Genomic DNA, 15,293 nt, shown 5'->3' on the forward strand with positions numbered 1-15,293 from the left:
GTGGCAGGGCTGCCGCCGCTCCCGGGGATGCTCCCGGCGCCTCTCCCTCTCCCAGCAGCATTCCCAGGAGCACTAGAGGGCACTGTGGGATTTGGGCCACCCCGGCCTCCGCCGCCGCAGCCGCGGGGGTCCCGAGCCCCCTGCCCTGGCACGGGGGTTGACCGGGAGGCTGTGGAAGCGCCGGGAACACCGGCACGGCGCCTTCCCCAGCGCGGCGGGCTCGGAACCAGCGGCTGCCGGCGAGCGCGGCCGGGCCGGGTGGGTCCCGCTCGGGACGGGGCCGCATCCCGCAGCTCCCCCCTCGCCCCGGGGGACGACGCCGGCCCTGCCGCGACCTACAGAAATCTGAAACACCCACCCACAGCCCAGCCATCCCCCTGCCCTCGCTGCCTATTCGATTAAAAAGCCCGCGCCGTGCGGATGATTTCAGTGCAGAACGCTCCTCCATGCAAACGAGCGCAATTAATGCCTTTGAAACAATTTATGATTTCCGGCGTACTTCAACATGTATTAGCATATACCTGGTTTCTTTAATATACACTTTGTTTTTCCAAAACCACAAACATAGTTGCTGGAATTTCATGTGGAAGTGCTTAAGGGGTTGAAAGTTAACACCTTTGTGAGCCGAGCAGTCTCACAGTTGCTGCTAAACAAAAGCCTCTTTGTAGAACCTTTCTCGAAATGTTTTCTTAACATGTTCCAAGTAGTTTTAGGCAGGCAACTAAAGTAAACAAGATGTTACCATGATAAAAACACTTGTGAAAACATTACAGAGTGCACTTAGTAGTTTCTTTCACATAAACTCCCCTTCGTTTCATCAAAGTTAAATGCACATGAAGCAGATTACCAGCATCACTGCAACACAGGACTGCCAGATCTCTCCAAAGGTCTGTGTCCTTTCTTTTAAAGAATACATTTGATTTAAAAATGGTACAGCCAGGATTAAGCACGTCTAACCCACAATCAAATTACAAGAAAAAAAAAAGGGGGGGGGGGGGGGCAGATAATAAAACCCTATTCAGTCTTCTTCATTTTTTGCCCTGGATACCTGGATACCCTGCTGAACAAACCGCCCTCCCTCCAGCCGGGATTTCCTGAACAACTTGCTGTATAAGGGGTATATATTTCTATCTTCAACGGTCTTTAAACGCATGCAAATGAAATCAAGGATATAGTCAATTTTGCAGGAAAGTCGCTCTGTGCTACTAATTGCTCCTTTCGCTGCCGCCTGCGAGACGGGCCCTGGTTAACAGGCCAGACACGTGTGCACCTTCCAGCCCTCACCTTGCTCCCTGCAGCTTGGCAGAGGCCACAGGGTCACCGCCCTGAGACTGGACTTGTTTTTGTTTTTAGGCTCAGGGAGTATTCTGGAGCATACAGGGTGCTGCTGTTTCATTAGGCAGAGCAGCAGCCCCTGCTGCTATCAGTTAGCTCTAACTGATACCGCATCACATGATAACCAATGGCTGATGGACTAAAAAAAGAAACACAACACAGCGATGCTAAAAACTGCAACTTATTTCAAAAAGAAATAGGGAAATAAATGCGTACAATAGCCCATGTATCTGCTGGTTCTGATAAGCATCCTCCTGTTGGCTGTGAGTGAAAGACAACTAGGATCGTTATTTGTACAGTATTTATCTTTGAAATCAAGGGCCCTGTGGTGTACCTCACCTTGGGAACAAACGCTACAGAATGATCACAGAAGAGTGTCAAATCTCTGGTTTTGATTTACCAACAGTTATGATATTTCTTCCTCAGGAGGAAAAGAAATGAACCATGTTTTAGACCTGCGAGTCCTTTTTTCTCCCTTAACTGAAGAATCATTTTATTGGTAGACAGGGCTTTCATTCCACATACAACTTCTCTTTGCTTTTTCACAAGTTAAGTGAAATTAAGCAATACTTGATACACAGGCTGTATTTCACTTGGTAAACAAGAGCTTTTCTCTTGAGAGGACCATCGACAGAGTGTCACAGATTATACAAGTATCAGAAAGAAACTTCAAGCATCTACCTGTTATCTTTTCACTGAGTAATGAATTCTGATAAATGGCAACATAATTTAAGGATGGATGCTCCACAGGAGACATGGAAGGCAACGGTATCATTTTATGAAGCAACACTCACTTCTTAACAGGGTCAATACACTGCTCAGGGACATCCATTTCTGCATTTGTTCTGGGTTAAGTATCTCTCTGAACAGTAAGACTTTGTCTGGACACTGCAGCACTTGAATTATGAGAAAATTTACACAAGCTGATGACTTTAAGAAACTCACACAAAATATTTCTGTTGAAATGTTTCAATGGAGACAAAAACCAGACTGATAATGAAAAAACTAGAACTGATGGAGCTGCTTCAAGTCCAGCCTGGGCTGGTGACAGTTTTCAGGTTATTCCTAAGTACTGACAGCTCCACGTATCTCCTCCAGGTGAACTGGTGGACTGGGTCTACTTACTGAAACATCTCCAAAATACTGTATAAAAAAACCAGCCTTGCCTCTACCCGTACTTGTGACTTAATGTGTTTTCTATGCACGGCCACCTCAAGCAGACCACTCCTCCTACAGAATCTTCCTGAAAGCAGCTGCTCTAACCTGGAACACAGGACTAGCACAGGAAGCAAAGGTGGCACAATCTGACCATATGTGACCACACACATTATTTTGCTACCTAAGGCTACCACAGCACCTTTCCCTTGCACTTACTGCAGTAAAGATGAGAATTGTTTTAAAGGTCTAAATGCTATAGTATGGCATATGAATATGAATGAGCTGGCAAGTATGGCGAGATTAGCATTCATTTCACTTAAGTGAACAACAGGATGAATTACAAGAAATGAGGCCACCCTTCATGGAAATTTATGACTAGCACCTTCTTATTTTGTAATCCTCTTGTAATGAGAACCTTCTCTTTACTGTACCATTCCACACTTGTAATATATGTTTATAGTAGGACCAGTGCCACTCCTACAAACTCAGGAGGGTTTTGCCAGTGGAACCACAAGTGGTCCATTCTGTTCTGAGAGCAAAACCCTATCTGTATCATCTAACATCACCAAACAAACATCCTGTGCCTGCTGTTGCCCTTCCCTCCCTCACATAAAAATCCAGGGAACCGCCCCAGAAAGAGCAGGTACAGCTGAACCTTTTGGGACTAAGTCTACTTATACATCCTGGAGAACCTCATGTATTTATGTGGACTAACTTCATGAGATGACTACTCTAACTAGGAAAAAAATTTGTCCCTTTGTGCATTTAAATAACGAACATTGCTCCGGTGGTCGGTCTTCAGTGATCTTACAACTGACCAGCCACATAACTTGAGCAAAGATCAGTGACAAACCCTCAATAACCTGGATGCACCCACAGCATGTGTGTACCTGGTGTCCTACCCAGACAAAGAACTCTTTTGTGGTGGGAACAGGGGTGAGGCTGATGGTTTAGCTGTGGAGTAGCCATGTGTAAGCTATTAGGACTCTGAGGTCCTTCCCTGCATCGGGATGCACGCACTACCACACACTAGTCCATAATGCACTGTTTATGCAACGCGTAAAACTGTGTTCTTTGGCAGCGAGGAAAAGGTCTGCAGCAAACTGCAGGGGCCCAATTAATATAATTATAGTTTATTTTTAGTAGTGTAGACTTTGTTCATTAGTTACTTATTTGACATAAATTAAATTTCACATGATGTTCTGCAATTCTCTGTTCAATTATGGAGTTAATTTAAGACTAGATTTTTAAATTAAAGTGAAATCAAGGTTAAAACAAGGTTTTATTATTTACATGATCGATACTGCAACTTAAAAATTATTTAAATAAAACAAACAAACAAAAAAAAGCTGCGGAACTGCAAACACTATTTTAGAGTAATACACTGAGCAAGACCATAATTTCCCCATGGGGCTAATTTACTATCCCCCGTTAAAACGTTCTTGAGCCTGATCCAAAAGCCACTGAAGTGAAAGGGAGCTCTCTGTTGACTTCAATGGGCTTTGCATCAGGCCCAGGGTGAGTGACAGCACACAAAATTTAAGGGCATGCTTTCTGTACAATGCAAGTGCCAAAAAAACCATCCTTACTTTAGAAACGACTGGAAGTCTTCACATACTGCTTCACAGCCTGGCCATTTGCATACGCCGTGTCCGTACAGCGGGTGGCTGTGTGAGTGCTCCTCGTGGGATAAACTGGAGGGGAGAAAGAGAAGAGAGAAAAAGTGCTGAAAACTGAATGTACCGTGACAATTCCTCCTCACAAAGACTCTTAAAGAGCAGCGAACACCAGATCCTGAAGCATCTCCAACATCTCACAGTACCTGCCTGACTCTTGCCCGTGGTTTTTCAAAACAGAATTAAATACCATTTGCAGTGTGAAACATGTGTCATTCTTACTTAGCTATCCTCCTACATTTCATTCATTAATTAAGAGGTTTGTAAAGAATTTAAATTAACATGGACGGGGGAGAAATCATTTGACAGATCTGCTTAATACCCTGCTAGATATTTTGCTAAGAAATTTATGAACATTGCGTATCTACAATTCAACTTCATCGAGAAGTCATCTCCATACAGCAACGTCCCATTTTACCATAACACAGCTGGACCTGAGGCTTTCCTCATGGCTAGAGAAAGGAAAAACATCAAATTTGCAGCCTTGGCTTTCCCACCAGGTTATTTATTTACTGTGTTGGTGTTTTTTCTGGTTGGTCTTTTTTTTTTGTTCTTATAGGCTGTTTCCTTGCACAAATGCAGTCCCCTTATATACCCCAAGAAAGAAGACTCAAGATATATTTTCAAATGCAAAATTCACCATAAAGAAGAGGAGCCATGCAATCTAAGAATTCCTCAGTATGATGGGTTAGTGGGGGCTATTAACCTTGCTAAGACTGGACAGGAGCATCACAGAATCTCCTAACTTCTGAACCCAGTGTTAAAGAAAAAAATTCATATGAGCACTAAGGGGTTAATCCTTCAGCGGGATTCCAATCAATACGTAATGATTTGGCTGCACTGATCCAAGTCATGAGATGCTTTGATCCAGGCCATGTGGTGCTCAGGGAAATGTATCTGTTGCACTAACTGATGAACCATATTCTAAAATATCTTCTTTATTCAACTTCTGCATGGAAACTTCTTAAGGAAAGGAATTATTTTTTGCAACAATCTCCATAACCTTAGATGACTTTAAAAGCAAAATGTCAAAAAAATATTGAAATCTCTATTTTATGCTCACATACATAGGTATTTTTCATGGCAAAGCTTTTTGCTACAGTATGTCTGTGCTGTATTATGGACTTCAAACATACACAAAGGATATGAACACATACCAGCATCTAGGTGTGGCTTTTATGACTTACTTCATTCTGGATTACAGGTAACGTTATGGACAAATGCCTACTTTCTGTCATTTTACTTTTACACATGTGGAAATGCTGTTTATTCTTCTTCTGTAGTATTATCTGTCTGTGCCCTCTGACAAAATTGTGTTCCTGTATTATTTCAGATGCACTGAGTAGCCAGATCACTGTAAAATACTCCCAAGATGTCATCCCAAACGCAAACAACGTGGAAGAGAAATTGCTGCCCAGATTCTGCCACTTTTGACTTTAGGCCCGATGAGAATCTGAAGATTACAGAAGGTGGTATTTAAAATTATTTTACATTAAAAAAAAAATAATTTAAGAAGTACTGACTAGAAAAGGTATTATGAGTTTTACATGAACCTAATTCATTATTTCATTAATATCATTAACATCTTTTTTACATATAGTTCTTCAAGCATAAATATACGTATGTGCAAGGTAATTTCCTAAAAAAACAGCAGTAGGTGAAGAGCTTTACAAAGGCCTTTTCTATATAGGAATATTAGACTGGTTTAACTGAATCAGTCTTTTAAAAAATGTTCAAGTGAGGAGAATCTCTGTAAAGTTTTTAAAAGAACAAAGGAACCAATGCATTCTTTGCGAGGAAATTTAAAAAATCCCACACCACACATTTCCTCAGCTGAGGAAGAGGGAGAATGGCTGAAGAAACACCATCCACCCAAGCCAAACAGGCATAGGGTCGAACATTCTCTACACACATCAGAAAATTCAGAAAATAACGGGGTTTATCATCTGCTTCCGAACTTGGATACAGCAAAGGGTGAGAAAAGAAGCTTTCAAGTTAACATTCCATTGAAGTCCATGAAGAATACATATGAGAGCTATGATTTCAGAGTGTTTGGAAGAACCCCCCCCCCCCCCCAAAAAAAAACCCCAGCAGTGTATGAATCTGCCCAGTGCATGTTACCCACACACTGCGACGTGTGACTCCAAGTAAGGAGTCAGTCCCCCATGGGGTTTAAGCACTGTAAATCTCATTATAATATCAACAGGAGTCACATGGCTTAAACCCCCAGCAGGGATTTTTAAAGTTTCTCTGTGAGAGCCTAAAGGCCATGGCCAAGTCAACGGAAAGAGCCCTACCGAGATTTGTATTTATTTTTTAAATCCAAGTGCAAATCTCTTTTCTTTCCAGGGAACTTGCACAAGACAAGACAAACTATGTAGGACACGACACCCTGGTATTGCGTCCAAAGAAAATGACGGAATGACCAAGACAGTATCAAACTCTGAATGATGCTCAGGATGTCAAAGGCTCGTGCTGTCAATAACCATAAAGGCTGGTGCTGACTGTAAACGGGAACTTAAAAGATCACTTTGCTAACACGATGCTATGTGTAACACGCTTAACACCTACGCAGAGCTTCCACTGCCATTCAACCAAGCAGAGGAACTACTTCAACTTACCAAATATAAGACATTTCAAACAGAAAAAAACCCTCAGTACTGAAAGACAAGCGCTGTCCCCCTCTGCAGGCACTGTGCCATTCCGAAGGCAGTGACTCCCATCTTGCTCGGGGGGTTTCAGCAGTGCCTTTCGGTGACCTTTATGTGTCAGTATCAGATTACTGCTATTTTATCCATCCCACTTTTGAAGATATTATAGATTGCCACTTGTTCCCTGACAGAGCCTTAAGAAGCACCTCAAAACAAAACAAAGAGTGGGTTTATACAGAAGCGGATGTAACGCACAAAGGATACAGCCAGTGAAAATGAATGGAGAACTCTGTTGAACTGATCTAAGTGCTCACTTTGTTTGAACAAGCAGAGGTAGAAAAAGAAGATTTTAATCCGGTACATAAATAAACAGCTTTTGTGAGCACAATGCAAACCTATAATCTGAAATTGTTCACTGATATTCTGCCTGCACGCAAGCACAGCTTCTGTAATCTGGATGCATCCTTGGTCTCGCTGCCGCAGACAGACTTTTAGAAGATCTGAGCATTGGCAAGCAGAAGCAAGTTCTAGGTCTGTTTGATTTCTAATGACACATTAGAGTAGGTGTTTGTTTCTGTCACCCTCTCCTTCCCAGAAATGCATATTCATGGTGGGGTACTGGTGATGCAACACTAGTTAGAGGAAATGATTTTATAACAAGACATAATTTTCAAAGTAGTGAAGAAATAAATGATGTAAATTCAAGACAATGTGGTTTTTTTTCTCTTAGTAAGGTACTTGCATAAAAAACAGTTAATATAATAGAATTACTTCCAAATAATGCAACAGTGATGCATTATTACATCAAAGTACAGCAAAGAACACTCTGTCAAGTGAAATGTCTTGCGTAAGTCACGCATGACATACAAGAGAGTAACAAAATCCATGTACAAGGCTGAAAACTGTGTAAGTGTCCAATCATCTTCTGCTGCTTCCAGCTCTGTTTCCAGTACAGAGGGGAGGGGAGAAGGGATAAGCACTTCCACAGCTCCTCTGGGCTTGCTGGATAGAGGAAAGGAAATTTTACCTCTCCCTTCTTCACCCTACATTGCCCCATAACCCCAAGGATCTCCAGGGGGTCTGGAAGCAATTTCACCTCCTATTCCTACAGGGACGGCAGTTGAAGCTGGGACTTGCACAGCCCACTCCTGCCAGCCATTCACCTTTTGGAATACACCTGCTGTGCTACAGCATCCTGGAAGAACCACACTCTGGGACACAAAAGCACAGGAGACAGGGACACCAGAGACAGCTAAATGCTGATGGAGAGTAAAAATGACACTCCAAAGTGAGATGGGTGTTGGGGAAAGCAGTGACCAAAGCTCCAGTGTGAAAGCTCCCTGTGCTCTTTAAATGGTTAAATTCAACCCACATTTATTAACCACATGGAATTGGGTACTGTGCTTGTACACACTGGCTAAAAAGACACGGGCAGATATAAAATCCAGCTAGAGCAAAAGCCTCAGTGTCTGTACTTCTGCCACACAGTGGACTGTATTTTAAATATTCATGATGCTGACATACTTCATAATTCCACTCTCTCTCTTCCACATCTGCTTGGGCCAGTGATCTTTGCCAAAACACTGAGGGAAGTCAGTGATGTAGAGAAGCATCCTTGACTTTCTAGTACAGTTATGAAGCATCTGCTCACGTTCTAACAGAGCTCAGAACATGCCTGAGCCACCTGCACGCTGAAAAATCAATACCATGTCTCCTGCTTTCCTCCTGGAAGGAGCTGGAGCACAGCACCCTCACAAAGTGCAGAATTGTCTTTTTAATTTTATTTTATTCCTCAGGGTCAATGGGAAGTGACCTCATCTTTGCCAGCTGCCATGAAACTGATATCTGTGTACAGCCCAGGCAGGAGCGTGGGGCTCTGTCTCACACCACATTCCCCCTCTCTGATGTAGATGGCACAGCCATTGAGGCAAAATGCCACAGTTTTGGTTCTGTACAGGAGAAAGAGACACACAGCTGGGAACCAACACAGCTCTCCCAGAGCTGTGACTGCCCGGTGAGCTCTGAAGCTCATCAGAAGGCACCAAAAGAATAAGGCTGCTGAAAAAGTCGCAATTTTCTGAGTCAGAAACACTCACTGGATCTGATTTTAAAATGAAATGGAGGCAGTAATGATTAAATCCTGGTACTAACTGTACTCAAGTGCAAGTTCCTGCCTTCATGACAGAATCAACCGAACAAAGATGTGTTTTGCAGTGAAGTTCCACTGGAGCAAATCCCTTCAAACTCTTAGTAAAGTGGTGCAGCACCTCTTTCCTCTCTAAACTGTCAGTTAAAAAAACAACAAAAAAAATCCTTCTAGATACTCATGCTCCTGTCCAAGCCTCAGGAACCACCCAGGAAGCAGGTATGTGATCTAAACAGGGGACTGTTCAGGCAGGGTGATGCCTCTTCATCACTGGGTAAAGCTTAACAGAAGGTCATGGGCCTGCAGGAGAGGTGGCATTTGATGTGAGCGGTCAGTGACAGCTCTTTCTACAACTGGCTTGCAAATTTTGGATGCTTTTTAGAGGAGCATTTCTCCTCTTCCTCACTACTTTAGTCCACGTCCAGACCTAGGACTAGAAGCAGCTCATGTTTTACATCAAGCCCTATTGGAAGTAACAGGAGGGTATATTACATTTTAAATGACTACACCAATTTAAGACAAATCAAGTTAAAACTGCAGCCCACAGGCTGAAATCCTCTCTTCTAATCGGTGTGCACTAACTTGTGTACTCCTGTAGCATAAGAAAGAAAACAGCAGTGCTTATTTTCTTATAGCAGGCCACCTGTGCACCCCGAACCACTGCCCCCCATGGCACTACTCCCTAAATTCCTGTTTTGCAATGTGAACACTGGAGAATGTGTAGCAAGACTAAGACAAAATCTGGCTGACATTCCCCTGCCCTTCTACCCCCACCCTCACTGCAAAGAGCAGAACCAGACTGGATAATTATAAGCATCATCTTCTGGTTTTGATCTATCCACTGATGGTTTGGACTATTAATCAACGTTATGACCCTCCAGCACTTGAACACATCCTCCTTCCAGTGGCAGGCCCTCTTCCAGCCCCGCAGAAAAACTGCCACAGGCTCTGGACAGTCACTGCCCTACATCCCTTCCTTGGAGGAATTAAATGTCTTTCTAGAGCATTTTAAAGAAATGCCCATTGCAAAAAATCCATCACTTATCTCAGGTGCACATTCCATTCCTGCACTTGAACTAACGAGTTTCTCTGTGATTTAAAACTCTTATTTTTTTATTTCAACCTTGTGCCTAGGTACTGTAGTGAAAAGTACATCAAATATACCCAGACACACACGATTTGAAACGCTGGATTTTAAATTCCAGCACTGCTAACTAATGAGAACAATTTTTTCCTTCTTCTTCTTTGTAGCATCACTTCATGTACTTACATACCATAATCATATCCTCCTAGAGCCTCTATTTTTCCAGGGTGTAGATCTTTAATTCCCTTTAATCTGTCTTCATAGCCTATTCCCTCCAACTCCTTTATCATCCTAGCTGCTCTCCTCTATATTTGCCTCAGCTTCTCTTTATCCTTTCTCCAAGAGAGTGGCCAATTGTACATCACACTCAATGTGGTTTAACTGGTTCTGCATAAAGTAGAACAGGAAAAAAAGAAAGGACTCGGATGCAACACGCATGTTTATGCCTCCCATGACTGCATTTACCTTTTTGACTAAGACATGGCAAAGAGTGTCCCACCTTAATTTCTCAACCCCAATTATGCCTCAGCCATTTCCCACACAACTGATGCTGAGCAGCTGACGTGTCATGTCAAACCCGCAGTTTGGAATTTTGATTTCCTAGCTGGGCTACTTTTTACTTATCCCTGCTAAATCTCATTTTATTCCTCTCTGAACAGTCTCCTAATTTATTCAGATTAAAACGGATTGATTCAGTATCTTATTTTAATTAGGAAAAAAATGTGATCCAACTACTTTCTTGGGTTTTTGGGGCTGGGGGGATGTTCTGCGGGTTTTTTTCAGGGTTTTTTTTTTTAACACTAACTTTCAGCACAGCAATCCCATCCCTCTTACACACCCAATTCGCATGGCAGAGAGAAGTGGCAGTGGCAGAGCTTTGGCCCCAGTTCAGCAACCCTTTTAAGAACATACACAAGTATAAAAACACAGGATTAGACCTTGGACTTCACTGAGACCGAGGTGTAAAATTACCAGTGAACGTACATACTTTGCAAAAAGATCCTGTTTGCCAACCTTATTTTACTGTAATTTATATTCTCTTGTAACATTTAAATTTATAGTAAAAGAAAACACTGAGAAACAAGATCTATTCTTGTTCAACAAAATTCTATTCTGTTACATTTAGAGTTGAGGCAAGTCTTCCACTCTTATATAAACCGGTGATACGTCAACAAATATGATTAACAGGGATTATTCACGTCAGTATTTTTCACCCCTGTCCCACAGGCACAACAAAACCTGTGCAGAAGGTAACTGCCACATCACACACAGCCTGGCAGCTCGCTGTGGGGGCCTTCGCCCACCCCACACCCCTGCAGCAGCAGCAAAGTGCCCTTGGGGAAATGTTTATAAAAATATAATTAAGATAAATAATGACTCCAAGGGAGAACTACAGCTAGAGCATTGCATTGTCTCTGCCACATGCTTTCCCCTTGGAAGAATGCTGTTTAAAAAAGCACTAAAATCGAGAGGACACAAGCCTGCTTCCCCAGGGAAGCATGCTGAATCATACAGGTAGTGTAAATATCATATGCTGCTGCAGGTGCTAGGCGGTCTATTTGTTTGTGTTTACTAAAAGGCATAACAAATAGTCCCACTAAAACAGAACAACACTTGGCATTGCAGTGACAGGTACCAGAGCAGCCACAAAACACATTCACGTGTTTAGGATCTGAACTGCTGGGAAACACTAGAGCTTCACCCTCCTTTTTGGGAGGGCCTCTTTGCTGTGATTTGCCCCCCTCCGGGGCAGCATTGCCATGTAGAGCACAGAGAAGCTCAGCATCCCTCCTGAGCATCCCACACCCAGGGAAAACCATGCAACAGTGGGAAAGCAAGCCAAAAAAAGACAAGAAGTACAGAACAGACTTGCATGACATACACGGCCAGCTAACACCGTTTACAGCTTTGCAACTTCTGAGTTAATTCACAGTATAAACAACAAGGAAAATGTTTCTTCCGACCAAGACTTCCTGTAAACTGTTCATTAGAGCGCGCAGGGCGCAGGGCTGTGCACCTGCTGATTAACCATGAGCTCCAAGAATAAACACAAACCCCAGCCAGCCAGATTGTTCTGGAATTTGCTCTGAGCTGATTTTTCTTCCCTCATGTTATAAATTGGATTCTACAATAAAACAAACAGCAGAACATAGGTTGCCCAGAGTTAAAATCTACGTTTTACACTACATTGACCACAGCACCCACAGGCACAGCTACAATGTCTTTCTATGAATGGGACAGATTGCCATATGGATGCAGACACTGAACAAGCTGTACAACTCCTGGCGACAAGTGCCTAGGGGACTGTCCTATATTAGCACCACCTGTGCTGTGGAAATTGTGCTTTGAGTATGAAATGGTATTTAAGGGCCCATTGCAATGTTATTTTTGAGTATACACAAAAAGGAAAATTACAGTTAAAAAGAATTTGCTGGCTAGCGGATCTGTTGCTCAGTTCCCGAGATCATCTCCCAAAGGAATGGCTCTCCTCTTTATTCATGCAGCCCAAAACGACAAGCTGCAACACATATTAGCAGTTTCCCTGCCTGGGCTTATACCATCCTTTTAATGACAAGAATCTACTTTATAATATATGTACGTTTCCCTGATCACACAGAAGAAATTACAGGCCTCCTACCTTACCACCACCAGCTATAGAGAAAAACACCCCATGGCATTTCACAAATGTTGCTCCACCAGCAAGCAGTGCAATATAAATTTTCCCTGGGCTCTCGATTACCAGATTTAAATGTGCATCTCTCTACTTTGAAAATACAACCGTGTCTGCCTGACAAAAGTAGAGCTCCACATTAGCACAAGATGTCGAGGGAGCAGGGAGAAGGGAAAAGTAGGGAAGAGATGTTTGAGCAGTATCTAGCTGCTCTACGAAAAAGAGATTTCCCCCTCTCCAAACTGCGAGAAAAAAAAGGATGCCAAGAAAAAGTAAAGTAAAACAAATTGAATTAAAGAAAAACAGTTGTAAAGTGAACATTACAACCTGGTAAAAATGATGTCATTTTATTGAGAAACTCATTTTTTTCCCATTAAACCACAGTGAAACGGATAAAGTTTATACAGCTTAATGGTGGAGTTTTACTTTAAATGCTGCTCAGTATCTTAGCAGTACGATATAACATGATATAACAGCTGTCATACTAACTGCTCCATTTTTATTGAACAGCACAGAAAATAGTCACACACAAGCCACCTAACTCCTCTACTTCTACAGCACTTTCAAGGGTGTTTCTGTTCTCAGATTGTGCTATATATGTTAAAAAAATAACACAGCTCTTTATCAGCTCCCTGCTCAGCTCTTCAGGACCATCAGACCTGAGCAAATTCTGAGGAAGGACGACTTGCACATAGGAGGAAATAAAAAGAAACAGAAATCCACAGTGCAGTAAACCAAAACCAGGTCCCTTTTTAAGAGTACTACATAAACACCTCTAATAAAAGAAGAGGACAAATTTTCATTGGACTTTAAGTATTTAGACAGGAATGTTTTAGTAAAAGTTTAACTGCAAAGTGCATGCAATTAACAGAAAGCCATCAGCTATTTCTCTGGTATGTAAAAATAGCATTAAGCTGTATTAAATGCACGTGTAAGTATCTCAGTTGCAAGAAAAGGGAGGAGATATGCAAAGCACTCAGATATCAAACAATGATCTGTTGGCCAGATGGAGGAATAAAACAATACATATGCTAAAATTTGGAAAAGTTCTGTTAGGCGTCTGCCAAGGCTCACCCAATCTATTTTAAGTGCTTTTTGATACATTAGCTTAGTGTTTGGAGTTGTACAACTGATGGTTATTACACAGGACCAGAGAGCAGCGAAGCGCTGGCGTGCAGGAGCTCCCCGACGCCGGGGCAGCTTCCCAGGCATCAAACCCAGCACGCTCCTTCAGCCAGGGGCCACATTAAATATTCACAGGCTGGTTAACTTTGCATCTTCATAGGGAAAACCAAGTAAAATAAACTGCATTTAGTTCAGTGAAGGAATTCCCTGAGAAGTGTGATTAAGGAGCTCCTGGGCAGACTGAGGAGCAAGTGGAATTGTACAACTGATTTAGCACCGTGGCAGACGGTGGGTGCGGGCGACGCAAAGGAGGCTCCACACCCGCATCTGAAAAGCACGAACAATAAAAAGTGCCTGATAAGGCTTAAAACTGAAGATTAACAGCCCCAGGTCTGAGTCACAGCCGGTGTTTTTTCAAAGCTGATTACAGAAGAGTGACTCAGAGGGGAGCCCGTTCAGTAACTGGTGATGATTTCTTTGGCAGGGGAGTGAGTGCCAAGGGATCAGGCACTGGGGCACTTTGGGCTGTACCTGCACAGAATAAATGGAGATGGCCAGGCCACTGCCCTGCTGTCACAGTGTCCTCATCACCAACAGCCCAAGCAGTCCCCAAAGCCATTCCAGGCGCAATGAGAAGGACAGCAGCCATGTGGAAAGCAGGATGGTTTATCAGATACTCAGCTGGGCATCCAGCTCGAGTCTCCCACTCCAACCTGGCTCCACAGCAAGGATGGAGGCACCTGAGCTGCTCAGACCATGGGTAACAGCACAAGGGTCATTATGGGGTTTGAGTACATGAAGCAGCTGAATACCTTTTGGGAGGAAAGGCCCCAGGAACACCTATTTCTTAATGGAGAATGGATCTGAGGTAACCTAATTCAACGCTACTCTGCTCATGGTAAAGGATAATGAACTAAAATCAGCTGCAGGGAGCAACTGAGGGGAGCTGACACGGCTGAGCAGATTTGATGCTGGCACCAGTGCAGAATGAATGCCAGGGACTAAGTGGAGAGGCTGGCCAAGAAAGGATCGGGCCCTGGGAGCATATGGACTGCAGGCTGAACTGTTTCATCCCGAGCATTAATAACGGACCCAAGTCTGCAACTCTTAATTGTGCTGAATCCTAATTCCCTCATCTAAGGGCCTTGGGATTTTGATGGAGGATCAGCTGGCATGGAAGATAACAACAGTAAAACACGAGGCATTAGGCCTAAGCAGCAGATCAATGGTCTGCCACGCCATTCCTCACTTCCCTTCAGAGCCTTCTCCAGACTCTGTCCTCCTGCCACACTGGCAAGAAAATGCAATTTTAAAATCCCCTTGTTTATTCCATCTATTTTTCCTATGAGACGGCTGCTTGCTTATGTGGAAGGACAAGACTCAAGTATAGCTGGAAAGGGTATAAAGGCAATGAGGGGAGGAGATGGGACTGCTGGCAGATGGAGAA

At 43.1% G+C, this 15,293-nt stretch overlaps 1 protein-coding gene across 5 annotated transcripts in view; it reads right to left on the reverse strand.

The window, feature by feature from the left end:
• Positions 1-15,293, reverse strand: part of FOXP1 (forkhead box P1) — a 381,899-nt gene that overhangs the window by 41,993 nt on the left and 324,613 nt on the right. For all 5 annotated transcript variants that reach the window (XM_082288840.1, XM_082288838.1, XM_082288839.1 and 2 more), the window contains one exon: positions 4,083-4,187. In XM_082288840.1, coding sequence (XP_082144966.1) covers positions 4,083-4,187 — 105 coding nt within the window. The remainder of the gene's footprint in view (positions 1-4,082; positions 4,188-15,293) is intronic.

The sequence above is a fragment of the Coloeus monedula genome, assembly GCF_965178545.1.
Source record: "Coloeus monedula genome assembly, chromosome: 11".
NCBI classification, from domain to species: Eukaryota; Metazoa; Chordata; class Aves; order Passeriformes; family Corvidae; genus Coloeus; species Coloeus monedula.